The 27,901-nt window shown below is 41.8% G+C and overlaps 1 protein-coding gene across 1 annotated transcript in view; it reads left to right on the top strand.

Moving 5' to 3' along the window:
- SATB2 (SATB homeobox 2) overlaps positions 1-27,901 on the top strand; it is a 132,720-nt gene that overhangs the window by 13,969 nt on the left and 90,850 nt on the right. The window contains exon 3 of the mRNA XM_068407894.1: positions 9,436-9,612. Within this exon, the coding sequence (XP_068263995.1) occupies positions 9,436-9,612 (177 nt within the window). The remainder of the gene's footprint in view (positions 1-9,435; positions 9,613-27,901) is intronic.

Genomic DNA, 27,901 nt, shown 5'->3' with positions numbered 1-27,901 from the left:
TGTTCCTAAAATAATAGTGTTCAAATGAATAGTTGTCAAACGTGTGATCTTGTCTTTGTGAAGTTGTGGAGTGCTTCCCCCACAGCTCTCGGTCTTCTGTCCTTGAAATAGAAGGAATACAAGAGAATGCCACTCAGAAGTTGCTTGCTGTCTGCAGGGGCGTGGGGTGTGGAAGACTGAAGTTATAAGTAAAGACCAAGCTCCAGATGCCAGTTCCTGACCCATAATGCGCCGTGGGTGAAGGCTGTCTGGAAACTCTCTGCATATTGACTGGTGAAAAGGGAGACAGAGGGGGAAGTTAGCTGCTCTCTAGAGGAGGGAATGATGGAGCAGCTCCTTCTCTTTCTTGGTTGTAGTTCTCCATTCATTTTCCCGCTGAAGATCTGATGAAAATTTCTGTGGTCCCCTTATACCAGAAAAATGCCATCTAGTAATGATGTTGCCGTATCAGTAGCTGAACCCTTGCTGAAAGCATAGCAGGATGAAGGGCTCCATCAGTAACCGTTGAGTTTGATGACATTTATTCTGAGTTGGTTATTTAGTGTGGTTTTCCTATTGCATGCATACTTGTGACTTTTGCCCATAACCAGTTCTGCCGTATCTGTTGATGTTGTCACTTAGAAATGAGGTTTTCTAATGCTGCCAGTATCTAAAGGACATGAGGGAAGGAGGCAACGATTACAGATCCCTTCAGCTTGTCTTACAGCTGGAGCCTGCAAGTGGGCTTGAAGACAGAGATGTAGGTGCAGTAGTTACATTAGACTCTGTCAGCTATTTATCTGGTAACATGAAGGAGGAGTGATACGGTTTCTTCTTTTTCTTGCCAGGGGGTGGTTCACAGAGGAATGGACACGAAGGAGAAAAGAGCTTGCTGGTGGGTCCCAGTGGAGATCCCAAAACAGGCCCAAGTGTGGTACACAGCTCTTCTCCAGAAATAAAACCTCAAACCAGCTACGAAAGCTTTTCTGTTACATTCCAGGGGACTTATCCCAGTACCAGGAGACTAGTTAATAGAACCTTCATTAAAATGCTTTTGCTAGAAGATGTTTTTTTGCTTTAAAAATTACATAATATGGTGGCATCTGCTAGCACCATTGAAGTTAAGGGCTTATTAGTGGTTCCAGTTTTCAGGGTTTAAAAATGTTGGTCATTAAAATTAATTCTGGGTGGACTTGGTGTAGAGAGTCTTAGCCCCTTAGGCGAGTTTTGTTACGTAGCTGAGAGAAAAACAACAGAAAGCAGTCCCCCAAATCAAAAAACCCTCCCGAACCCTAAACTTGTTTTTAAGTTACAGAAGCCAAAACCTGAAACTTATAGGAAATTAATAGCTTAAGATGATTTTTTTAAAAAATGCCAGTTTAATTTAAAAGCGCTTCCTTCGCTGGTTTTGAGTGAAACGAGTATATTTTCCATTAGTTCATATGGTAAAGTACTGCTGTGGGGTGTTTTTTCTTGTTTTTTTTTTTAACTGGGAAACAAGTTGAAACAACTGAGCTGTTTTATTTAGGAAAAATGTAGCTATAGTGTCTTCCCCTTTGCCTTTCGCTGTGAACTGGACAGGCCCTGGCTGGGTGCGTGGCGCTGGTACGGGTGCGCGGGGCTGGCGGGCAGCGGCTGCAGAGCTTTCCCCTGGCACAACGGGAGCAGCTGCTGGTGCCGCCTTCTGACTCAGGCTCCCTTAAAACCATATTTTGAGGTCTGGGTTTTCATGACGCTCACTTTTCACTCGTTTAGTTGCAGAGCTGGGGGTGCTTTATTCCCCTGTTTAATTGCTGCCTCCTGGCTGCCCTGTGGGCCGCCGTCCCTGGGCTAACCCGGTGGCACAGAGCCCCGGCCGCTGCTCTCTTTCGTGCCCTTTGAACCCAGCCAGTGTGACAGATTTGAAGTTTAGGCTGAGTTAGCGCAACTAGTTTAGCAAAGCGGGTTGGTTACCAGAAGCAGCCGATCCTCTTTGACTAACAGAAGGCCTCATCTCCCGTGAGTAACGCTTCTGTCCCAGCCACGCAGCAGGAGAGACTGCGCTAGAGGTAAATGCTTCATATCCCTCTTCATTTCACAGTTCTTGTTCATCTCAGCACATGCTCTGAATACTGCTTTTCTTTTATACCATTTTCTGAGAAACTCAAGTATTATCAAATCAAGTTATGAATTTCGTAATATGTTTCTGTGGTGGGATAGTGGCCTGGAATATTTCGTATTAAACAGTAAAGCTGTTATTTCAGCTCGAAGAAGGATTCTTTGGCTGGTTAAGCTGTCAGAAGTAGGGGACATCTGCAGAGACATTAGTGACTTTATAAAATTTCCTGAGATCTGGGATAGTTGTGATGGTTGGGAAACTGAAGCCACAGAAAGGACTGGAAGCTGAAGAAGGATGTAAATAGTATCTTGTGGTTTGCATTCACTATTGGCTAAAATATAATATGTAGAAATGCATTTCCTGCCTACAGATTTATTGAATATGTAAAGCCAGAAAAAATAACTGAGGAGGAGGAGAAAGATATTGTCCTTAGTTTTACTTCCTCTGGCCCTCCTAAGAAGAAAAATTCTACAGTGTAATGTTATTTAGCATGATTGTGTTTCTTTGGCAAACATCATATTAAAATCATCTGTGGACTGAACTCTTCTTTACCAAATTGCATCTTGGAACGAATTATTTGCAACAGGCTTATAAACCCGTGAGGAGCAGGAGTTTAACAGCATCACATTACTGGTTCTAAGCAAAAGATATCTCGCGTTTTGTCTAGAACACATTGTGGAGCAGAGGATTAGCAGAAAGTAAGGTCCTTGTTTTTAACAACAAAACCTTGTGCTGTAGTGAGGTGCTTGGTGCTTTTGTTTTGCATAGGATCATATGGTTGCAAAGATCCTGATACAGTCTCCTGTATTTGACACTGAGATTTCCCGCTGGCCTCCTGTCAGTGTGCACACACAGCTTTCTTCACGGGGTTCTGAGTGGTTAGTGACAAACAACTGCAAAGTCATTCCTCCAGTCCCTAGTAAAAAAGATTTACAGTGGAAGAATTCTCAGCCTCATAATGAGACTGTTGTAAGCTGGTGCTTGATATGTAAAAGGCTGAAACACAGTCCATTTGCCCAAACCAAGCATTTATTGTAAATAAGTTAAGTGCCAACAGCTTATATTCTGTCCGATTTAATTATAGTTATAATTTATGGAGCAGCTTGAAAGTGAGCCTTAATGGATGTGACTAACCCTTGCTGAAATGCGTGAGCTCTGTCTCTTCCACCTCATCACTGAACTGCACAGCCGAGGGCTGAACCTGGGATCTGCTTCAAGCCTGATTTTTCTTGAGTGTGAACTGTGAACAGTCGTGTACGTATGGCGCTGTGGAAATGGTACGGTTGTGCCTGTTCAGCCCGTCATTGTGTATCCTGTATCTGCAGCCCTCAGCTGGACTCTGCAGGATTTTCTGGGGAAGATCTCACATCAGCACCAGCTACAGCTACACTGTGATTTAAAGGAAAGTGGGGTTGAGATCAGAACGAAAAACTGTTTGTTTTTTTGGTTTTGTTTTTTTTTTTTTTCAAATACACTTTGGTGTCCTTACTCTTAGAAAAAACCATTTTGGAATGCAGTTGATCTTTTCTCATTATGAATTTATCTTCTCTTGTTATATGTGATCTTAAAGGTCTTTTCCAGCCGAAGTGATTCTGTGTTTGTTCAGCTAGTTGAGTCTTGAATAGAGAATTTGCAGTTTACACTGTTCTGAAGAAGTGGCATGCCGAAGCTTTGAAGCGTCACTTTGTTTTTTTCCTTTCTTTTTTTTCCTCTTGGTGGTGGTGGTAAGTTTTTCAGAATATAAATTAAGGTTTTATGTTGCACTAGGGTGTAGGATGGGCATCTTTGGTACAGAAGTTCACTGAGTAACGGAATAGCTGTCAAACTTACTGGTTTCTGCCTTTTCGATTAGAGCTGCAGGATGTGAGGAGAACTGGCAAACCTCTCCGGTGCCGCGAGGATGCTGATTTCTGCCTTTTAAAACAGTTTTATCAATTTAGGTTCATTTTTTAAATTTGTTTAAAAGAAAGGGAAAGAGAGTTAAATACCAAATTGGTGTATGTAACGTCAGCTGTATTGCAGCGCAAAGAGAAATACATAAATGGACTGCTTTCCTGTCGTTGCCTTTGCTGGATAAAGGGCTCTCACCTAAAGAAAAAGCAGAAGCAGATTAGGTTTAGGAAATGCTTACAGTTTGATTGTGTCCTGTGGTTATTGCCAGTTGTGGAAGCATGCTTTGTTGTTAAATATACGTAATCTTGATCTAGATAATGTCCTCAAGCCAACCCATGCTTTGCTAATCGAGCTTCCTAGTCTCTGGCACAGGGTAAGGGTCTCATCTTAGGAGTCCAACTGAAGTGGCTCGTAATTCAGTGTTTTGAGGTGTGCGTGGGAATAAACACTTGGGGATTCTGCTCTTGCTGTTACCTAGATTCCTTTTTTCTTTTTTTTTTTTTTTTGTCCCTGTATTGGAAAGACTAGCTTAGACAATGACCCATGATACAGTCTCTGCTAGGGAAAATATTTTCTGCATACAGTAATGAACAGTTTTCAGTAGTTTATGAATTTTCAAGAAAAAGTCCTGATTTCTGAACTCTCAACCATAGATATTTGCTTTGTCTTTGAGGGAGATTACTCTGCATTTGTGTCTGTGTTCTGGTTAAAAAAACCAAAACAATCAACAAACAAAACGTAAAAACCCAAAGCATAACAGCAACAACAAAAACTTTATTTTCCACTTTCTTCATTTGATAAAAATCTCCCCACTGTAGAATGATTTCCTTTGGGTTTGACACCACCATTTGATCTCAGTTTTTAATAATTTTGGTGGGTTTTACTCCCAGAAGAAAACATGCTTGTGCTGTGAAGTATTCCCACTAGAAATCTGGGAAGTCTTAAAACCTCATGTTACTCAGGGCTAAGAACTGGCTTCTTTATTAATCCCCTGCTAGACAACCCCTGTACAGTAAATCTTTCCATAACACCATGCTGTTGAAATTAATCAAGCCGATGTTTGGAAATTGTTCAAATTAGATTAAATTAAATAACACCTAGACGAGCCTCAAAACTTGTGCTGTTGGAAACAGATTTTAATCTAAAAAGACACGAATTTTATTGGTGCCTCTTCTTATTGGTTGATCTTCATATTATCCTGCTTAGGACATGCAAGCGCTGCTCCCTATTTAATGGCTGGAGAGGTGGGTAGCTGAAATAGTTTAAGCTCCTCCTCAGCTTTCTGTACCCTTTTCTTTTTCGCTGTAGGTGCCAAGCTGATGATGGTTATGTGGGTGTGGACAATGCATAGAAGTTCAGTGCTGATAGTGTCACGTTTATTACTTGCTCTAAAGCGCGCGTTGGACAAAGTATCATTTGCAAATGAACAAAAGAAACAGTGCAGGACTTCTTAATATCTGCTCTGTTTTGTCCTTCTAGTTGATCATCAGAAATTTACAGCTCTTACTTGCAAGTCTTACAACTGAAAAAGTTTTCCAGGGAGCTGTGTGACTGCAGGTTGTTAATACTTTTAACTGGCTTCAGGTTTTTTGTACAAATGAATGTTTTATGCAGCAGAATGTTCAGAGTTTTCACTTCTTGAATGAAATACCTGTTTCTTTCCGTCATTTTTAAGAATGGATTGCTCCCTGGTGAAATGAAACTATAGATTAAAATGGGCAAGGAGGAGAAAATGTGCATTTGGACACAGGTCTCTCTGACACATATTTAATTTCTTCTTAATTTCTCTGCCCCTTAGAAGAGTCTCAGCAAAAAAATGCAACTATGTTTACAAAGTCTTCTCTGTGCATTGCAGCTTTTCCGTGAAAGCAACAGCAGAGCTTAAATCCCATCTCTGATTTTTTAGAAAAATACTATGTTAGGCAAAGGTACCCATCCCAGCTAACGGTTCTGTTCTTCTGAGTAATAGTGGGAGCAGTTTTTCTCTGTTCTCTTCCATGGATTAGAAGGAATTCTTGCTGTGTATGGATGTCCTTATAAAAGCCTTTACATAGATCTTGTTTTATGCTCTCCTAACATTTTGTGCAGATGCTATCTATATGGGGTCAAAGCTCTGCGAGAAGCACGAAAGAGCTGCTTATAAGTCAGTTCAGTGAATTAACATCAAGGAGAAAAAGTCTTGTGTATAATTTGTGATCGCTATTAGTGTTTTGTGTGCATTCCAGCATTGTGTTCATCCTTTAAGGAAACAAACTGTTTCCTTTTTAGCCCTCAGATCACCCCTTGTTTTCTCTGTGTGTGAAAATCAGTGCTGCTCATCTACCGTGAGCTGTACAGCATCGTTCACTGCAGCGTCTCTCTAAAGCTGGGAGAGCGAATGCAGGGAAGTTCGGTGTGGAAGGGACCTCAGCCTTCTTTGTGCCTGTGCATGGGAGAGGGAGGATGACAGCAGTTGTGCCTCATCAGGCATTAGGGAAAGAGCTGAGGAGTTCCAGGATTTATGAGGAAGGGTGGCTTGCATTGCTGTAGCACTGCATGCGAGACTTCATTATGGATGCTTGGCCTCCTGCTCTCTGAGTATTGCTCTGAGTTCTTCAACTGGAATGGCAATGAGCAGTGACTAACTTGCATTGCTCTTCTGTAGTGAGCTGGAGGTGTAATATATGCATCTAGGAGCAAGACGTGGTGTGTATCAGTGTGTAAAGAGCATGCTGACTTTTGGCTGCAGATGTTTTTTCTCTTGATTCCAACATATTGAAAGTATGTTAATTTATTTTCAGATAACATCGGGAAACAGAGAAGTTTGAGGCAATAAATCCATTGGAGACATTATAGCTTAACTCTCCAATGCGAAATAGAGGGCAAAGCAGATGGAACTTCCTTGGAGTGAGATTTACTTGGAAATAAGTTGGATTACTGTTGGTTTTTAGTAAAATAGGATTGGTATTAAGATTCCAGACACTATAGTGAGAGGCATGAGAATGGGTTAGCAATGGCAGATGTGGTAACCTGCCCTTTGCTCTCTGTTTTTAAGGTAGTAATGGCAGCTTATCATCAGTTATGCTGGGTCACTGAGTTCAGAGATGTTTTTGCAAAAGCTGTTTCTGTAGCAGGGTCCCTGCAAGCCTGGGCAGCAGGAAGGGGTGGGAAAGTCATCATGGGCAAGAGTCCTGTGGGTCCCTCATGCCATCCATAAAGTGGTGTTACATACAGCGTCAGTTCTAGCATTTGAGATCCTATTTGTACTGAGACAGTAAGCAAGTGTGGAGAATTAGGTGCAACTTCTGTGCTGAAAAGGTGGAAAGACTGTTACGTGACAAGGAAAGCATCCAGCAGGAGGATAAAAGACGCTGTGGCATCCCTCTTATCAGGTTTCATTCACCTACTTTTTCTGTCTTGCCAAGATGTAATTTACACAGCCAATATCACAGCCTCAGCATTTGGCCAAGTATCTGAATCTTTTGTTAAGACATTAATAGTCCCATCAAAAGTGCTATGACAGACTGTATGTTCGACAGGAGGGGAAGTTTGTTGCTTACGGAGGTTAAATTTCATTTTAACTAGTTAAATGATTTATGGACAAATAGAATTCAGTTTTTAACCTTTGATAGGAATAGAAATTTTGTCATTGATTTCAGAGGAACAGGATCAGCTTTGCACCTGGGAAAGCACCTAGAGATTTTTTTTTTCCACAATTTTTTTTTTAACGCTATGTGTTAGAATTTGACTGCTTGAACTTGCAAAATGTATCAGTTTATCCCAGAATGAAGCAGTGAAGAGGGAGCAGCATCAATGTGATGCTGTAACCTACTTACACGTTACTTCAGGATGCATTTTAAAACAAAGAACTAAAACACATCAAGTGGATATCGTGGCTTGTAGCTGCTGCTGCTGCTGGCCTGCAGTTAGAATGTAAGATTGGGAGCCCACCCCATGCCAGATATGTCATTAAGTGAGAATTGTGTATCTAAAATACATTTTAAAGTAAATTAGTCTCTGCAAATTCAAGACAAGGAGGATTTAAGTCCCTTAGCAGTTGTTACTGGTGTTACTGGTGTGACTGTATCTGTATCAGGGCAGGGTGACTCCTCTGAAGGGATATATAACTATTGGTTTGTAGATACTGAAGCCACTGATAGTAGAAGATCTTGAAGATACTTAACTGACTTTGTACAGAAGGAGAACTGAAATGTGTCTTTCTTCTCTTTTTCCCTTAAAGAAGTGCCTGGTCCAGGAATACAGTGATTTGTGTCTGGCCTTTCATAAATATACTCACTTATTTTTCATAGCTGTTATCTACTGAAAATGGTGATATTTCGTTCTGAAGAACAGGAGTGAGAGGTGAACTTTCTGGCAGTATTACGAGCCTTAGATAGCACATTTGGAGAACTGCTTTAGGCTGAGATTTGTCTCTGCCCCAATATTTCCTAGTTTATCTAAGGGCTAACAAATGGTATGTAACCAGTTAAGAAATTTCTGTGGCTGGACATAACGGTTTTTCCTTTGCCACTCACTGACTACAGCCTGGCCTGTAGCAGGTGGTGGAAATGGCCGTGCAGTTCTGTAGGTTTTCTGTCCATTCCACCTTCCCTTCATGCACGTGCTTCAAGTACTCTAAGGCCATCTCCTCCGAACTGGCTTGTTTCTCTGCTGTCTGTTGTATTGAATCCCTTTAAGTTCATGCCCCACAATTTATTACCATAGATGACTTGATCCTGTAACCACAAAAGTAAATTTACAATAAAACAGAACAAAATTGAATCCAGACCACCCCCTGAGTTTCCCACTTCTGTGGTTCCTCCTCATCCTTTATCCTCTTTCGAAGAGAGCTGTTCTCACTCTTTATACATGCAGCAGGAGAACAGCCACTGGCCTCTCTGGGTCTGCATGACCGTCAGCTGCCAACACAAGATTGTCGTTTTCAGCAAAATCAATGCGAAGGTGTTTTCCTTGCACAGCGAGAAGACTGGCCATGGTCTGAAAATGTGCAAATAAGCCCATCCCAGCCGAGCGAGGACTGCGTATGGGACTAGCCTCTGCTGATTTCTCCATACGTTCACTGAGAGAAGCAGAAGCAGCATTTATGTGTCAGGTTTTCGTATGGCTGAATGTGGAGAAGCTCTGATCTGAAAGAATAGGGACATTCATGGAACTGCAGAAAATTTCTGCAATGTTGAAAAGGTCTTATTAGGAAATCTTGTTCGTCCTCATGCTGACTGTGATTCTGTTCCTGAATTGTATTCTCTAGAGCTTTTAGTGTGGTTTTTAAATGAGTCAAGTGATGAGACTTCAGTATTTCCCTTGGAAAGAAAACAAAAGCTATCCCACAGGGAAGAAAGGCAGATTTCCACTTAAGATGAGCCTTCTAGGAGGTGTTTTAATTTACAGCTTTAATCAGAGATGTATGACACACTTCTTGTTCCTCTCCTATTGATGCTTTGTTGTTTTGGTTTTTTTTCATCTAGGTTTGATGATTCCAGTCTTTTGTGTGGTGGAGCAGTCGGACGCCGCTCTTGAATTCGATAATCGAGAAGAGCATGCTGAGTTCGTTCTGGTTCGCAAAGATGTGCTCTTTAGCCAGCTGGTGGAGACAGCGCTCCTGGCTCTGGGGTATTCCCACAGTTCTGCAGCTCAGGCACAAGGTATTCAATAAAGTTCTTTTCCCCTTTCTCTGCACTGGCAGAAGGCAGCACCTGAGGTTGTTTGATGTAAGGAGAAAGCAAGAAAATTGGTGGCAAATCTTGGAAGTGGTTACATCAGTTGTGTTGATTGCTTAATCTTAAACTAGGTGTACAACAAGCCCTACCTTGCTAGTCTGCCTGGAAAGCAGTAGCTGGGTCTCGATGAAGTGTGAAATATGGTGATAACGATCAGTCAGCATATTCATGACACATTTGTTCTGTACCACGAGGCAGGTTGCTGCTTCGAGGAAGTCAGCACAGAAGAGCTGGGTAGAACCTCTAGGTGTACAGCTAGGTGGTATCTAGTATCCCTCTTTGTGTCAGGGCCATTTTGAACAGCATATTATAATCTTTAATTTTTAAAATTATACATTGTGTATCAATGGTTATAGATATACATGCTCTCTTTATGGCCAATAGTGGTAATGCTAAACATGCAGGCTTATTTCTCCGTTTTCACTTACCTACTATATTGCTGCAAAGCCCTTTGTAAAGCTCTACAGTCCCTTCCACTTAGAGATGGTTCTCCAGTAGCAGAGAAATCTTAAATAAACAAAGCTTCCCTCTATCTAGTCTACCCAAAATATCAGCTTGAAAAAAAACAAACCTAAAATCCTAATCTTGAGGGAGACAGGCAGGAGGTGGTGGGTTGGGAAAAATCTTTCCAGAATGAGCTTTGCGTTTCAAGAAGCTTTTTTATACTAAACAGGTTATTTCAGTGCTTATTCTTTTGGATGAGAAGCCTGTAAGTTTCAGTTTCATCTCCGTGTCATCAATAAAACCTGTGCACATTTAGAGTAGTTTAATAGAAGCTTTGCCTGAGGACTTGGATTTTATCTATTGCTTTTAGTTGTTTTGTATAGCTACAAACAGGGAGCAGCAGTGGTGCTGAATCCAGGAGTTCCAAGCAGTGGTTAATAGCACAGGCTCCTTGTACAAACTTCTTTCCAAGCAGGGTGATAATGATTCATTTCCTCTGTCAGCCTCTGCTCTGTGAGAGAGGCTCAGGTTCTTTACACAGGCAGAGCTTATGCACATGTGTTTATTTACACAGTATGGTAATAAAAGCTCTAAGAGAAGGTAGTTGTTTTGTTTTTTAATATGAAACATTTCATGTAATTTTAGGGATGCTTTTTTTTCTGAATGTAAAAGGTCAGCATATCCCACTGTTTCCATCCTGGTGAGCCAGCTTCCTGTTTGACAGCACTATCCATCTCAGTTAACACAGTTGCTCAACGTGTTGCGAGCTAACATGTGGAACATACTGCATTAGGTGGCCAAGATTTGATTCTTGGCACTTATGAAGGAGAATGGGCTTTGAAAGAAACCTGCTCCACGGAGGCATGCCATTCAGTGCAGTGATCCACACTGGCTGAGCATCTCACTGGGGGGAACCTTGCTTTTGCAGCATCTCTCTGTTGTGAGAATAGCAAGGAGCAGAGACAGATTGACTCACGAAGGAAATTAGTCACTATGCAGGGAGGAAACAGCCACTGCATTTTTGAACTACAGGCTTTGACAATGAGCAGGTTCAAATACTAGACTGTCGCTTGATGGGTTGCTCGAATAACTCATCTAGAAAATAAAAGTTGAATCTCTAATTGTTGTAATTAGTTAAAGACTCTGGCATTTTTATCTTCAAGGCAGTAATTACCTTCCACTAAACATCAGATGGCATAATATTTAGAAACGACAGAAAATACCTTAAAGGTATGTCAGGTAACAAATCTGTTACGTGGTCAGTCACACATCCTGGGCAAATACTGCAGGTCATGCTCATTGTAAGATACGGAGCTGAAGTATGCAGCATGTTCTGTAGTATCTTGCTTCTGTGCTAGCTGTCTGCAAGCTGAGAGATGAGGTACAGGCAGAGACAGCGTGCTAATAGATCTCTGAGATTGTTTAGTTTAATGAGAAAATTTATAGAATATTGGACTATAATCTGTCAACTAGGGTTGACAGAAGCATGCTGCTAAATTGTTGATACAAGGATTTATTTGGGAACACAATTTTCTGATATTAAAAAGGAAAACAAATAAAGCTATTTACTTTGTTCATTCTGGTTGTAGGAAAAGTCTGCTTCTGTTCTAGTGCTTGGGATTGATTTCATTTAGTGATATACATTGGTAAACAGTCACTTAGTTCTTCTTTATGAGCAGCTGAATTGCAGGATCTGCATGAGAAGCTGAAGATCTCAGGTGCATTTTTCAAAATGGTAAAGCTTTGAGCAACACAGTGTGCAAAACACTGACATGAGTAAGTGTCCCCATGTCCTCCAGGGACAAAGTAAATGTAGCTTGTCAAAGCTTTTGTATTGTAAAGTCTGTCTAAGCTGTAATGTAGCATGTAATAATTGTCACCTTTTGAGTTGGGAAAGTGTTTCATTTCACTCCCCTCTTCTTTTGGATGACTCTGAGAGGAGGAGCAATGTTCACCTAGTGGGAAACATCTTGCCTTTGCCTGTTGCTTTTCGAACGGGGTCTCCAGTGGCAGATAAAAGAGCTAGTTGTGGGGGAGGAGAGGAGTTGTGGCAGCAGAGAGAGTTGCTGTGCAATTTCACACCGCCTTCGCCGCAGTTCGCCGTGGCTCTTCCACAGACCTGCCGAGGCTCGAGCAGGCGGCGCGCGCCTTGCGTGTAGGGCCCTGCCTCACACTTGCCAGCTGTACAGCAGCACGGCAAAGTCTGGGTGCCAGAAGGGAAACGTGGCATGGAGGGGTAGGTGGTGTGTTGCCTCCCCGCGGGGTCTGTGTGCCCAAAGGGGCCATGCCACGAGGCTGCGTGCCTGGGCAGCAGCCTAGAGCTGCACAGCTCCCCAAGGAGGTGATGCCATGTCCGAGCATATGAGCTGTAGCCTGCACACACAGCTGCCACCTGGCCTGGAGCCTCACGTACTGGCTTGTGGTCACTTGGCTTATCGTGGCTAATTTTTAGTGCTGGTCATTAGGTAAATTGAGAAGTCTTAGCATAAATAATCTTGAGACAAATATGTATCGGGAGGTACACACGAAGGTGGCCCCATGCCTCACTGGAAGAAGCTCTTTATTCCCACGCAGTTTGCTCAGGACACATTTATTCCACAAACAGCTGGTTGTGATCGTTTTTTGTTGATGGTGGCGAGAGCAGAGACTTTTCCAGTGAGTGTTGCCCTCGTGAAACTTCCCTTTTCTGACAGGAGCTGTGAAAAGTCTTCTGGAACAGCATGGGAATTCGTTAACAGCTTGGCACTGGGGTGTGAAAGTTGGTGGTGTGAGTGGCAACAAAGGTTTAATAAACATTTATGTATTTTTCTTTCATCACTTGAGTCTACACCTGACACTAGGGAACCTGCTACATGCGCCTTCCGGAGAGGAAAAGAGTCATGCTTTAAAGGGGCACCTGTTCTATGTGTAGTTTAATAAAATTTACATGCCCTGATGCAAATTTTTGGTTTTTTTGGTGGGTGGGGTATTCTAACTGGGCTGTGCAAGAGAAGGGAACTAATAGGGGCTACATACAGTATATAGTGCTGAGTGCGGGGACCAAAGTAGTATGAAAGTAGCTGCAATCTGGAGTACCCTGTGTGCAGTCCTGCAGCGTTGGGACCTTCTGTGAAAGCTGATTACCTCTTTAGGGTGGGATGGAGGAAGAGCAGTGCTAGTTCAATGCTTTTAGCAAGTTCTACTTTCTTAGAATCCATATGAAAAAGAAAATAGTGTGATTTCTTGTGCATATATGTGTATATGTTTCTTTTCTTTTGACCAGTTCCTTGTTAGCTGTCGTGAGTGTATACACAGAACTGGTGTACATTGTCTGCAAAAGCTTGCAAAGCTGAATGTGCCATCAAAATGGAGTTTGCCTTCTCCCAGGTGCTTCTGCTAGGTGTGGTGGCAGGGCAGTGTGGAGTGCCTGCCCTGACTGCTGTCTGTGGGCAGCTTTAGCTGGGCACTGGCAAAGCAGTTGCTTGGGTTAGTTCCTGTGTGTGACCACCACAAGGAAAAGGGTGCACAGAAGAGTGAAATGGTGCTGAGATGCCAAGTGGAGCAGAAGGAGGGGTGAGAAAACAGTTGAGGGAGGTTAACACAGAGCGAGAGAAACATTAGATCTTTCCCGTCCCTGTCAGTGTAGAGATTGTCAAGCTCTGTTTTCTTAAGGAATGTATTACCATGAGCAGAGCCACTGCAAGAGGCAGTGCCTTGCCTTGATGCCTTGGAGGCCCCTCTTCATGCTGCCTGTTTTCTTCTGGTGCTGTGTACTGAGTGAAGAGGGGGAAAAACCTTGTGGCTGCAAGGAGCTGGGGGTGGCTGGTTGGAGTGGATGGCTGGAAGGAGAGGCTGCCAGTGGTCAGTGGGGAAGGCATAAGACAAGAATGAGAAACAGAAAAGGTTTAAGAATCTTGCCTTGCCACATGGAGTTGCAATAGCTGGGCATGGAGGAGAGTGATGCTCCGTGGGGATTGTGATTTAGCGAGCTGAGGTCAGAGAGCATCAGCCCTGTCAGCCTTGCACGACTGGAGTGGGAAGAGGAGAATTTTGTTGCTGCCACTCAGTGCCTGGCCAGAGTCGCTGATGGGGTACGTCTGCCCTAATGTCATGACACCCAGAGGTGTATCTCAGGACCAACTGTCCTCTAGCTGTCTCGTCTGTGAGGCTCTGATGTTGCTTGCAGCCATGGGAAGCTGTCAGACAGGCTTGGCTTGGCTTTGGTGCTTCTGCAGAGCACTGCGCTCTGGAGCACTAGTGAAGCTGTCCTTGCAGGGAGCTGCAGCAAGAGAGAAAGGTGACTCTCCTCACTGCATAGGAAGGAGACCAAGGCACAGACATGTAAGGGCTCTCCTCTAGATCCATAGTGCACATGACTGGGGCAGGAAGGAACACAGACTGCACGTGTGTTCATTTCCCTTAAGGATCTGAATGTGTGAGCTCAGCCCTGCTCTCTGCTCTTAATTGGAGGCCTCTTGCACTTGGGGCCTGCATTTGAGTAGTATTTCAAAGCAAAGACCGGATCTGTTTGATGTGGTGACGTTTAGAAAATCAGTCCAAACCCCGGGCTGCTGCGTATGAGAATACGGCAGCCAGAATGCTGGGCTTCTTCACTCTGAGTAGCCTTTGTGAGACCAGTATGACCGTCTTGCCACTTATAGGATTATAACCATGTTTACAAATAGTTGAAGGGTGTAAATACCGATAAGGGAATGGATTTTCCTAAGCTGGTCCAAGAGGGTAGGGCTCTGGGGCAACTGGAAGGACCTGAGTGGATGATTAGTAAGGAAAGATCCTGTGAAATATTCCCATCTGTGCTGTCTCCAGGACCACAATAGTTTCCAACTGCATGTCAGGTAAAGGCAGAACATACCAGCTGGGGGCTGTATTGAACACACACAAGCTGATATTGTATTTCTGTGTCAAGAAAGGTACAGTAAAAGTGTGGTGAAACCCTGCTAAACTGTGCTTGATGTAGACAGCTAAGTTTGCTGCAACTGGGACGACCAGATATGCTATTTTTAACATGAGTGCAAGGTAGCAGTATGGGAAAAATGAGAGGAAACCTGGCTTCAGATTTCTTCTGTGAATAATGTGCAATGAATTACAAGGATGCTGTAATCTGGGATCTTCTGACTCTTCAGCCAAGTACTCAGTGTTGTTTGTATGTCTGAGCCTTGGCTCCTGGTTTGTGTGCTCAAAGACCTTGTAGTCACTATTGTACTGGCTTTAATGAATAGGAGGGACTGGTGATATAATGACTTAAATAACAAGACAATACAGCGATTAACAAACTAAATGTTGGGTCGTTTCCTGGCTCTGTCACTGTTTGCTGCCACTTTTTTCTTTTTCGTGTGTACAGAGATAGCATAGTGGTCTCACCTAACAGAGTTGTCAGTCCGTGTAGAGTTGCTCTATTTCTCTCAACTCAGACTCTTTTGCTACAGAGTATGATCACCCTGCTAAACCAATGCGTCTTAACACAAAACAAAACCCACCCCAAAACAAACAAAAGAAACCAACCCAGCCCTCTTCGGAGCTCTTTTCAGCAGTTCGGTCTTACTCCATCTATAACTAACAGCTCCTTATCTTTAGTAATCCCCTTTGCCCCCCTTGCTTCTACTGGGAACACTTTGTATGTGTAAGCTCTTCTTTCTTCTCTCCAGTTTTGCAGGTGAAATTGTAAAAGGCCCAAATCAAATCGTTCAACAGTAATATGTGTGAGGGGTAGGACTCCAATAGTCATCTTGCAGTAAACTCTGCAATGCGATTTCGTGACAACTTGTCTGGGATTGCTAAGCAGACTGGATTTCTTGCAGCGATACTGGACGGCTGTCCAGATCAAAGTTTTCCTTGTAAAAGCTCCTCCTTCTTGAATTCTGCATTGCTTGAGTTGTATTCTTTGTCTTTCTCCCTGATGTTTGAAGAAAGTGGGCTGAGTACTTCTCAAATATTTATTTCCCTCCCTATATACAGACATTTACCAGCAAATCACTGTTTTGTCTACCCTACAAAACTTCATGACAACTGTAAGTGAAACTCATTTACAGGAACCACGTGAGGAAGTCAGCATTTAATGAGAATATTGAAAACCTCTTCCTTCTTTGTTTTTTTGATAGGCATTTCAGTGCATAATGGACACAGGGTTTGAAAGACGCTGTTGTTAAAGGTTCAGCATCTCATGCCATTTCAATTAAAGCCCCAGAGTTCTCTTTAAATGGTACTTGGAATTCTTAAGAAATTGTATGTAAAAAGTAAAAGAAGTAGAGATTGAGGTTGCTTGTATTTGTAGGGCTTACTAAAATTAGTGTGGAGGGTTTTTTGGTGGAAAATGTGACATATAAAGAGATATTAGGATGTCATATTTATATATATAAAAAAAGGAATATATGTTCTACTTTGTTTTATATATATAAACACATATATGATATAGTTTAATCTAGAATGTAAATACACACGTATATTTTATACATATACACACGTACATTTGTTTATATTAAAGTATAATGTATCAGTATAAAAGATCGAAATCGAATTAATAAACAAACCTTTCAGGTTTCTCCATCTGTAGTGTTATTTTAAGTAACCTTGTTATCCCAACAGCATGAACCTAGCGAATACTTGATTCTTTGATAAGCTCACTGTGAAAGTTCTTAACTTCTAACCAGCAGTCAGGAAGTGTCTCTCTTTCCTTTTCTTCCCTGCCATCCCCCCCCATGCTGGTGCATGTAAAAGTTGCCACATGGTAGTGGCTTTCTGATCCCAATATATTATTTACAGGATTCTTGTGATGGAACAAAACCTTCTACAAATAATAATCTATTTTTCTAGATGGCAAACATCTGGGTAGTATAAGTAAATGGGTAATTTATTAGTGTTTGAACAGCTTAAAGGAGGGTAACCAAAGGTAGGCCGGAACAGCTCAGCACTTCTGACGGGCGGTTTGTGACTGAGCACAGCAGGAGAGGAGCCGGGCGGAAGGAGGAGTGGAGCGGGCGGAGCGGGCTTTGGCTGTCCCAGTGAAACACCCTTTCTTCCTTCCCTGCGTGTCTGTGAGACCCGGCAGACCTGCGACGGGAGCTTGAGGCCAGGCGCTTTGAAGGGCGTCATGTTTTGGTGGCGGCTGCGGAGGCTCTGGTGGGCTTGTCGCAGCGGCATGTGTGTCGTTCATTTGTTCTATGGTCCTAATGCATCAAACTCAGACTGTGCTATGGGTAGAAATCGTTGCACCTTCTGTTCCTCTCTGCCTGCCTTTGTTTCTGAGAAATACTGCTAAGGCCGCAACAGCAGATCGGCGCTTCTGTTTGATGAGGGCCGTGTTCGTTAGTGCTTTCCCTTTGCTTTACGTTGCAGGCTGCATTGAAAAAGGTAACGCTGCAGGACAGGGGATTTTTCAAGCTTTGCGCCCTTCAAGGGAAGATTTTCACGTATTCTGCCAGTTTTATAAACAAATGAAGAAATGCTGTGGAAATTGAGCCACAGGCTTTTTTTTGTGTCACAGCAATCCTTATAGTAGTTTGGGGTAAAATAAAAATCAAGTTCACTCTGAAAGGCCTGTGTGTACTCAATTAAAAACTTAGACCAGTGTATAATAAATTCTGATTTTTCTTGGCCCCCTTCCCAATCTCTCAGCTAAGCCCACAAGCCCATGAACCACTGGTATTTTTGAGGAAAATTGGGAAATGGTCTTTATTAATTTTAATTTAAAATAAAATTTTGTTGTCTTTTTCTTGCATGAATCTGATAAAGAAGCAGTGCTGTATTTAAAAATGGGAATAAATTAGGTTAGACTAGGTCTTCCCCTGTCCAGAGAAGGAAAATGAGGTGCAGTTAGCAGCTTGTTAGCTAGCAAGTGAAATATTTAAACATTCAGTAGTATGAGAAGAGCAAAGCCTGGTGGTAGTTAACATGTTAGGGTAGCTTTTTTTGCCTTTTTTTTTTTTTTCTTTTTTAGACATTCTTGTCTGTTGAGATTTTTTTTTTTCCCAGTCCCTCTTCCAGATAAGGGAAGCAGCATTTTAAGCCTGTGGCACGAGGGGATGCTTTTTGCTCCAGCTGCAGATGGCCTTGCCCCATCTGCCTTCCCCACAGGGGCACAAAGCTGGGCCCACCTCCAGCCGCTTCTTTTCTTTAACCTAGCAGAGGGCAGGGCTCATCCTCTGGATTGGCTTCTGCTTATTGGGAAGCACATCCCAACTTTTAGGATCTCTGGTTTGTCTTGGCTGTCGGTTCCCCTGTGCAGCATTTATAATGGATATGCTGCTGAGGAGAAAGCAGAGCTCTTTCTGCTGCCTGGTCTGGCCGAAGTCCATTTATCATCCGTGCCCTGATCTGGATCTCGCTGCATGTGGGAAGGGAAGTTGGTTTGAGCATGTGGAGAGCAATGGTGCTGGCTGCGGGGTTCCTTGCAAGCTCGTGGTGTAAGGCAGTACTTCTCAGTCCCCTTTGACCACATAGACAAGCTAAGCATGAAAACCAGTTTGTTTTGAAACTGAAAACGTAACAAAGTAAGGGGAGAAAATGTAAAGGGGATAAACTACAGTCTACAACTACCTGAAGGGAGGTTGTATTGGAGTGGGAGTCGGCCTCTTCTCCCAGGCAACTAGCGATAGGACAAGAGGACACAGCCTCAAGCTTCGCCAGGGGAGGTTCAGGTTGGACATTAGGAAGAATTTCTTCTCAGAAAGGGTCATTAGACATTGGAAGGGGCTGCCCAGGGAGGTGGTGGAGTCACCATCTCTGGATGTGTTTAAGAAAAGACTGGACATGGCACTTAGTGCCATGGTCTAGTTGACATGGTGGTGTCAGGGCAATGGTTGGACTCGATGATCCCAGAGGTCTCTTCCAACCTGATGGATTCTGTGATTCTGTAAACAGAAAGTGTTTCCTGGTTTAAAATAAAACAAAAGAGAGAGGGCAAACACCCTGACCCCTGTTCTGTGTCTGATCGTCTCTTTAGGAAAGAGACCCAGCAAAGGGTCAGTTCGGAGCTTCTCACCACTGTGTGTGAGCATTGTAGAAGGGACCCGGCTTTAATCCTCCTGTACATTATTGGAATATAAATGAACCTGTCAGTCAGCAACTGTATTTGATGTTTGCATCTTTTCGTACCAGTTGAATTTTACAAGGGCAATCTGCCCTCCTGCATTGTTTGTCATCGGGGGTCTGCAGGAGATTAAATGGCTACATTTACAGAATGGAAAAGGATGAGCAAAAGACAATGCTATTAGTGACCTCCTTTTGCCTACCGTCATGCTTACTGGAGGCTCACTCAGAGAGTACCGATAAAGGTTCAGATTCAAGCTGTGACTGAGAGAAGTGGGTGTGTACGTCCTCCTCCTGTCCACTGAGCTACTTGGTTATTCAGGGTGGGTGTCTCTTCCTCTCTGTACTGGTGTAGAGCTCACGGAGAATTGCTTGTATTCTGTCTTCCTTTCAGCCAGTGAATACCTTTGATTTATCCAGACAACTTAAAAAAATTTGTGTTTATACAGGTGTGATTAAAAAAAGGCATTGCATCAGGTTGAGTGAGATGAGGTTGGGGTATTTTTCACTGGGTATTTATAGGTGATTTTACTTTCAACTTTATCCCAACAGAAGAATAATTCATCTAGGATGAAGTAGCTGTCAATTAAACAATAAAGCAATAGTAATCCTGGGATCTGGGGTGTATATTTTAATCTGTTTTCACTCCCTGGTTTTGTATGTGTAGCATCTTTGACTTCACCTGGCTGTTCCCACAGTTACCAATAACGAGTTAAATTCAAACAAGCAAGCTAGGAAGAGAATGCGTGTGCCAGTCAGGATTCCTAGCTAAATTGCTTTCATACTTTGTTTTTATAATATATTTGCTGCTTAGCCACATTTTGGCCTTTTTCCTTTTTCTAACAAAAATCATTATGTGGGATAGCTAGTAGATAGTTCCCACTTTCACAGTGACAACTCCGTGCTAAAAATGTCCCTTGGCATAGGGATCGTTAACTGATGGCAATTTGTCTGCCTTTCTGAGTAGGTTTTTTTCCAGCACCAGCTATAGAATATATGAAATAGTCTGTGGGGGGGGGAAAGTGTTTATCTTGTGTTGAAACCGAGGCTGGACCAAATGCTTGAGGAAAAGAATGTATCAAATAATGGGCTACAGATAATACTAAATCTTTTCAAGATCCTGGAAGGAGATGTTTAGGCGGAATTGTGCGGCAGTCAGCATGAGAAAATTGGCACTTTGTGAAATGCTACCGTAAAATGTTTGAAACGTCACTATTTATGTATCCATTTATACAGATAGCATCAGTTACATACTTCTAAATGTTGATGATGGATCTAAAAACTACATGCATTACAAACATACAAGTTTCTTTTTCTGTGGCTTGAGCGTGGAGAACAAGTCTTTTTTTTCCTCAATCTGAAAGCTGTGTTTGTTTGCTTAGAAGAACGAAGAGTGCTATTTCATTGGTAATATTCACAAAGATTTATTAATATTTTATTGTGGAGCTTTTAAATAGAGAGCTGCACGTACTAGTTCTTTTTTTGTTTTCTGATATCGCTGCTAAAAGAGCATAGCAACATCATGCATTTGCATTTTCTGATCACTAAAAATCCCCCCTCCTATAAATGTGTATGTGAAATTGAGAACCTAATTAAAAGATTAACAGCATGTACAGTACTTTACCCAAAAGGCATGTGTTAATTTGTTAAAACACTAAAGATTTTTATGCTGTCATTTTTGACGCTATCAAAATATTTTCGGTGGAACTGGTTGAACCTGGTCTCTTTATTATGAATTCTTCTGCAGAGTAAGATGACTTAATTTCATATCTAATTGCATAAGGAATTATAAATTATCTTTTCTAAGAGACCTCTGACACTAAAACACAGAATGAACAAATAAAACTGATTTGTTCTAGTACAAATGAAGATATATGGCAGTATTTTTATTACAGACACCATTTGTTTGGGTTGAGTGTCTGAATATTTTACAATAAGATACAAAGTGCTCTTTGTCGAGCAGTCATTCTAGCAATGCATCTTAAGGTGTTTTACAACTAATTGCCATGAAACGAAGAAACCCAAATCAACAAAAAACAGTCCCACCCATAAAATAAAACCCTCTGCAGAATGGGATAAATCTGTTCCAAAGGAAATATGTTTTATATGCATTCATAGAAGCAGCGGGATCTGCCTCTTGGATCAAACATGGAACTTTTCTTTTGTTCGCCGAGGAAAGACCTGTTGATTTCAAAAGTGTGCTTTATCTCAGAAAAAGGTGACTTGCTGTATGTCAAATGGCAGTTTCCAGCTAGGTAAGAGGTGCCACAGTCTAGACTAGAGCACACAGGCGAAGGATTACAAGTCAGGTTTCTAGTGGGGAAGCATGATTGATGTAGAGGACAGTGTACTGGAGGTGGGCATTTCCCTGATGTAAAGGGAAATGTAGGTCCTGCCGTGGCACCAACCTGCCGTGGCCCCGTTGGTGCCACGTAACCCGAGGGGATGCTGTGGTGCTGTAGAGGCAGGATTTCCTGCCCTCCTGGGGACTTCTGGAGGAATCTTGAGCAAATCCTCCTTACTGCTCCTAAAGCACAACCAGTAGGTGTTGTCCTCCGGAAACAACTGGGTATTTACTAGTACAAAGTGACATATTACTTTAAGAGTTGAGTATTACCCTTACGGCAGAATTTAGTAGAAACTGGCCATATTAAGGATTTGTCTTTTGTAACTCTGCTCTCCATGGAATTTTATTCTGTCATTGAAAGTTTAAAATGGTTTATAGTAAATTTACCATTTTGTACTGAACTGTGTCAGTGTTGGTGCCAAGGCTGTTCAAATGTTACTGAACGTCTATTTAACCAGGTTAGATTAAACCCTATTACATTATTTAGTGCAAGTGTATTGTTCATAAAGGAACAAATTAATATTCTACTGACCTTTTGAGGATTTAATTAATAAATTTATCACAAGGATTAGTTTGGTATTGTATAATAGAGACGTTCTTTTATTTATTTATCCAGAAGTACTTTTATTATGAAGTTTACTGATACAAAGCTGCTTCTGTTAAGCTGCTTGTTATTCCCAGAAACTAAAAGACTGGTACCAAATTCTCTAAATCCCAACATATCTATGCATTTACGAATTTTTCTAGAAGGGGACCAAAAGGGTAGTATGGCAATTCATAAAGGCAAGTAGGAAAGAAATATAATAATTTTTAGCTAGAGAGCTTCCATGGTCTGATTTGAGTGATATGAGATGAAAACTGCAGCATTACACTTCAAAAAAACCATTTATGCCTAATAAGCCAAAGTTATTTCAGTAACAAGGTTAAGCAATACCTTTATTACCATAAAAACATGAGGTTTTTTTTCCCTTACCTTTCTGTAGCTCTGTAGTAAAATTTCATTTTGCAAGGAGTTTTTGTGCTTTACAGTTCTGAGTGTGTTTCTGTACAGGAGAATGGGGAGGCAGAAAGCAAAAAAGACGAGAGACAGCCAAGAGAGCAAATGTTTCTACGCTGTAATAGGAACGTCATGTCTCTATGAGGGACAGCAGTGTGATTTCTGGTAGTGTAGTAAGCACCTGCACCATCTCACTGAAGTACAGCAACTCCCCTGGCCCACTCTTCTCCTTCCCCTTCTTGGTGAAGCGAGGTTGGGATGGAGTTGCAGGTATAGCTGTAGTACGGACGTGGCACCGTGGTGCCCCATGGTCACAACGTGGATTTTGTGGAAGGAGGGGCTGTTACAGAACAAAATTGCCATCAGTCGTCTTCAAGGCTTCTCCTGAATCCTTCTCTTTTTTTATCTGCGTCTCTTGTGCATAAACTCTGGTTTTGCATGTAAATGTAAGGGAGATGGAGAAATCTTAGCTGCAGATGGAAAAAAAAATGCAGTGTCTTGATATTTTAAAAAATCCAGAATTAGAAGGAGATAAATTTATATAGCCTTTGCACCATAATAGTGTGGAAAGACCTGACACAAAGCCATAAGGCTTTTTTCACAGATTCAGTTGTCTGGAAATTGTGCAATGCTGTTTAAATGGAATGACTTAACAGATCGCAATAAATTTAAAAAAAAAAATAATCATGTTTTCACCAAGGATTACATGATGGCCATGCTAACTCCCATGCGATTAATAGACAGTGTGTACTTTGTTTTCCTTTGAGTGCTTAGCATTTTGTCTAGATTTTATCTGTCCATGTATCCACGAACTGGGTATGGATGCAAGCTGCTGTTAACTGAACTGTATTTAGGACTATTAAACCCATCCTATGTGCTGTATGGCAAGGTGTGTAGCTAGATTTGCATTTGCAGCAACGTAGCTGCAGCATGCATATCCTGTAGGAGATAGGCAGCCCCTAGCCCACGTATTTTGAAATACAAAATGTAGTTGTCTTATGACAAAATAACTTCTTATATCGACATAGTGTTTGTCTTTTACAAAACCTGCAGTTATTTTCCTAGAGCAGTTGCGGGGTGCAGTGTGTAGCTTCACAGGAAGAAAGATGGAGTATGTTCTAATTTTGGTGTGGATCGTTGGCCCATTGAGTCAGGTATTGCGTTGTAGCAACTTCTTTGTAGAGGAAGCCTGGTCCTGGTTTCCCCACATCTCATACACCCACTGAATGTCTTTTTACATCCAGCTAGTTGTATGATGTAGTATTTAGGGGGAAGAAGATGCTGTCTGATACAAGGAGTGACGAGTTTAAATCTGGAACCAAAAAAATCCCATATTTCCATGCTTGCTGGATGAAGTCTTTTATATAACATGCTTATAGAAAAAGGGCTGTGTTTGTACAGAAGGAGGTGCCAGAACGCTAATAGGAGTATAGTAGCTCATCTGATGGGTGGGACAGACTTCTGCATGCTCTTCGGAAACAAAATTATCCCTGTGTGGGAGTATAATACCTAGCATTGTTAATTCTTGACATTTCCTTTCCCATACTTCTGGGGCTCTTGATGAGGGGAGCTTCAGCTTCTCTTTAAAAATCGAATTTGTAGAGATTAAAAAATAAAATCTTAGAGGATTCCATCAGGAGCTTGTGAGCGCAATCCCGTCTTTGGCATGAGAACATGGAGTAGAAAAGAATCCAAGCATTTTAATTTTCTGGGAACAAAAAGAAGCTGGTTGGTAACTTTGGGATACAGTATTGCTCTTTGAAGCAAATTACTTTGCGGGTGTTCAGGCATGTGACAGTGTGATCCTACATGGGTCTGTGTTGGTTTCAAACACGCCTGGGGCCTCCTGTGGCCCTTTGTTATTCCTGAGCCTTTGGCCCTGAGTACTGGTGGGGGATGTGTGGAGATGGGGAAACGAGAGAACTAGATATTAGAATTCAGTAGCAGATTTAAATTAAGCAGAAACCTCAGTATGTTATAAACTTGTAAGGCTATATATACAGTATGGCATGTGGCTGGACCATAGTCATGCTCAGCAAACCACTGAATATTATAGGACAGTTCATATGTTTTCTAATTCTTCACAGAAAAAAGAGGATTTCAGTACTGAGTAATATCTTCGTATCCCATTCCTACTATTGGCAGCACAGCAATTTGAACTTGCAAAAATAGCAGATTAGATATTTCCCTGAAACTACATGTACTGTTTAACATCTTACTGATGTTGTGGCAGAACAGCACAGGGATCAGCAGAAGCTGGGGCTGAAAGTGGCTTAAGGGAGCTGACGGAGTTCAGTGAAGGTTATGAAAAAGCAGTGCTTTCCATTAGATCTTCTAGGAAGACAGAGGTGGGAAAGGACAAGAGATGCCAAAGCGGGAACTATGCACCATGAACATGGCTTTTTGAGCCAGGAGGAGTCTAGGCTGACGATTTTGTTTGGGGCTTTGCTTCCTTAGGAGGAAGAGTTAAGAACAGAAGAGAAAAAGCTGGTAGTAGTAGAGATAATGTCCTGACCTCTTAACACTTAAGTGTAATATGCATATCTCAGAGTCAAATATTTCTTGCAAAGGTGGAAACTTAAATGCAGTGTTCTGGTACTACTGTATTAAGGCCAAAAATGGAACTAGAAAAGTTTGTCTTGGTGTGAAACCGAAGTGAAATGCAAAAGTTAAACGGGCATCTGGTTGTGCGATGTAGAGTCCGAAATCAGCACACACAATGCTGTTAGTGTTCATAATTGGTGACGTTGTAGCTTCAACAAGGGATTCTTTAAAAGAACATTAAGCCATATTTTAAGTTACAGCAGTGTAAATAAAGTCAAATCCTTCTGAAGTCAGTGGAGTTTTCAATTTCTACTGATGCAGTTGAGGGCAGAGGTTGAAACACGATTTTTATTTCCAGACATATCTCAACCTACATTTAAACTTGTTTTATATGAAGAAGTAAGTAATCTGTTGGGAGCATAGGTAACACAGCTTCAGATACGTTTATCTATAGGATCAGTAACCATGTTGACTGTTTGCAAAGAGCTTGTTTGGGGTGTGCCATCCACGTAATTTTTCAGCTGTGTCCTAGTACGGAAAAACAAACTCAATACAGCTATTCTGGAGTGAGTTATTTGGCTACAGAAGGGATAGGCCAAAGCCATTTTACTGCAGAACATTTTTCCTTATATGAAAGCCATCCATTTGCAGGATATGTTTTGTTTAACGATCTTCAGAGTTGATTATTTTTTATAATACATCGGAGAAGCTTGGGTTTAGATTTTTGCTTGCTTATGTGAATACCTGAGACACAGTGACTTAGACTGGGACAAGAAAATAGAAATTGCCTGTAGGAATCTTCCTACCTTTGCAGAGTCATGGAGAAAGATGACCTGTGTCCTCAGAGAACAGCAGTGTGGGAGCTCTGAGACTGAAAGTGGGGAGGCATATTTGTTTTAATATATGTAAGATTTGACCTACCTTCAAGTTACTTTTTTTTTAAGACTGGAGAAAGGAGAAAGCTGCAGAGAGCAGGGAGACTCTTGAAGTCTGAGGTTAGGAGCCTTACAGTAGGCTATGGTGTTGCTTTAATTGTGTGTGTGTGTTTGACTGAAGGTGGGAATAGCAAATATCCACCTTTTTGGCAAGGACTGAGAAGTTGGTCTTTAGCTTGACCAATACGTATATGTATGTAGGAAGGTTTTAAAAGAAGGGGAAAATATTTGTTAATTTGGACTATTTGTGGTTGAAATATCATAAACACTTGGATGTAATAAGAGAAATACAGTAACTTTTTGTTTTCAGAGAACTTGTTAGAAGTATTACTTGAAATAAAGATTCATATATTTTGCAGAGGAGCTTTCTTTGTGAGGTTTTCATGTAAAAGCAGGGTTCCCTGTCTAACTGCATCCATAAATCAAGATGGTGCCCTCTTTTTTTTGGAACTTAAGTTAAAGAATTTTGTTTTTAAAGTATAAGGTGGTTAGTACTTGTCTGTAGACTTTTAAATAGTGTGCAAACGCACAAGATTTTTCTTTGATTAACTTTTTTTTCATTTATTAACAAGGTGGTTATGTAGGAACATTCATCAGAAGCTTTAGAAATCGTGGGAGATTTATGATGTCATATGATGTCTTTACAGCAATATGCTGCATTGTAAAACTTCAGAGCAACCACTGCTGTACCACCAGGGTGAATAATGGAGTATTCATTCACTCCTACCAAATCCCAACGTCAACTATTCCACAGGCTCTCTTAAAACAGAAATTGTGCCTATAGGAACATGTAGTGAGAAGTTATGCTTGGGAGGGTGTAATCGGAGTACCTCAAAAGGAGTGATAGATATTTCAGTTCCCAGAAGTCATCGTGGTAAGACTGCACAAAAGCTAGAGACTCTCTGAGGTAAAAGCTCTTCAGATGGAAGTGGCTGAAAAAATCTTGGCTGGCTCATGGGGAGCTTGTGAGAACAAGTACTAGAGGCCAAATTCTGCTCTGTTACACCATCCTACGTTTGGACTAGTGCCAAAGACGAGCGCTTTCCCCACTGCGACTAGACTGGAGGGAGTACAACTCTGAGGGGTCTGAGCAACCAGTGACTCAACTCTAAACCACACATAAAATGAGTTTAGCAATCTTGGACTGTTGAACAATGATTCATTTTATAATATGACCGCAAAATGTAGCTGAGTTGGTAATGATTGCTCCAAACAGCTCGAGAAACTGAATGAGCAAGGAGGAGTCAGGATTACCCTTAGCCCTATTAAGTGTCCTTGTTGGGCCGGAGGTCAAGGCTTCCTGGTATAGCTTTTGCCCAGGGCTGCACGGGCAGGCAGGGGAGAGCTCTGCCTGCTATAGAAACAGACAAAGGTCTCCTTCTTTAGCGGTAAGCGTGCTTCAACAGCCACCACTGTATACTAACACTTAAAACAAAATGAAAGGAAACGTTAAGTCTGCTGCACGTTACTTGTTCAGGATGTTAACAGCTGTATGGCAAATACATCTATAGTATAGGAAGGAGAGGAAGATACAAGCAAACTTTCACAGCCATCCTTTCATATCTGTAATTACATCCAGACTTAGCAGCATTGTCATTTCATTTTGCAGAGGAGCGTGGCAGCCCATGAAGTGACATTTCTTGGTGTTCAGTCCCACACGGTAGAAAAGGTCCATTGTGCTCTGACCTGCTTTAAAACAAACCGTACCAAACCATGCATGCATGCTCAGAGAGTCCCCCCTTTTTATAGACAACTGCCATTTGTTGCAGGGGTTGCTATGGCAAACTGGGGCAGAAAATCCTGTCTTAATGTTAAAGCAAAATACTTAGAAATTATAAGGAGACAGATTTTGAGAATATAAATTAATTAAATGGCAGTAATTGCATTATTGCACTATCTTGCCAGGGAAATAGCTATTCCTGG

This window comes from Nyctibius grandis, chromosome 9 (genome assembly GCF_013368605.1).
Source record: "Nyctibius grandis isolate bNycGra1 chromosome 9, bNycGra1.pri, whole genome shotgun sequence".
Taxonomy (NCBI): domain Eukaryota; kingdom Metazoa; phylum Chordata; class Aves; order Nyctibiiformes; family Nyctibiidae; genus Nyctibius; species Nyctibius grandis.
This window is presented reverse-complemented; position numbering and strand designations above follow the sequence as displayed.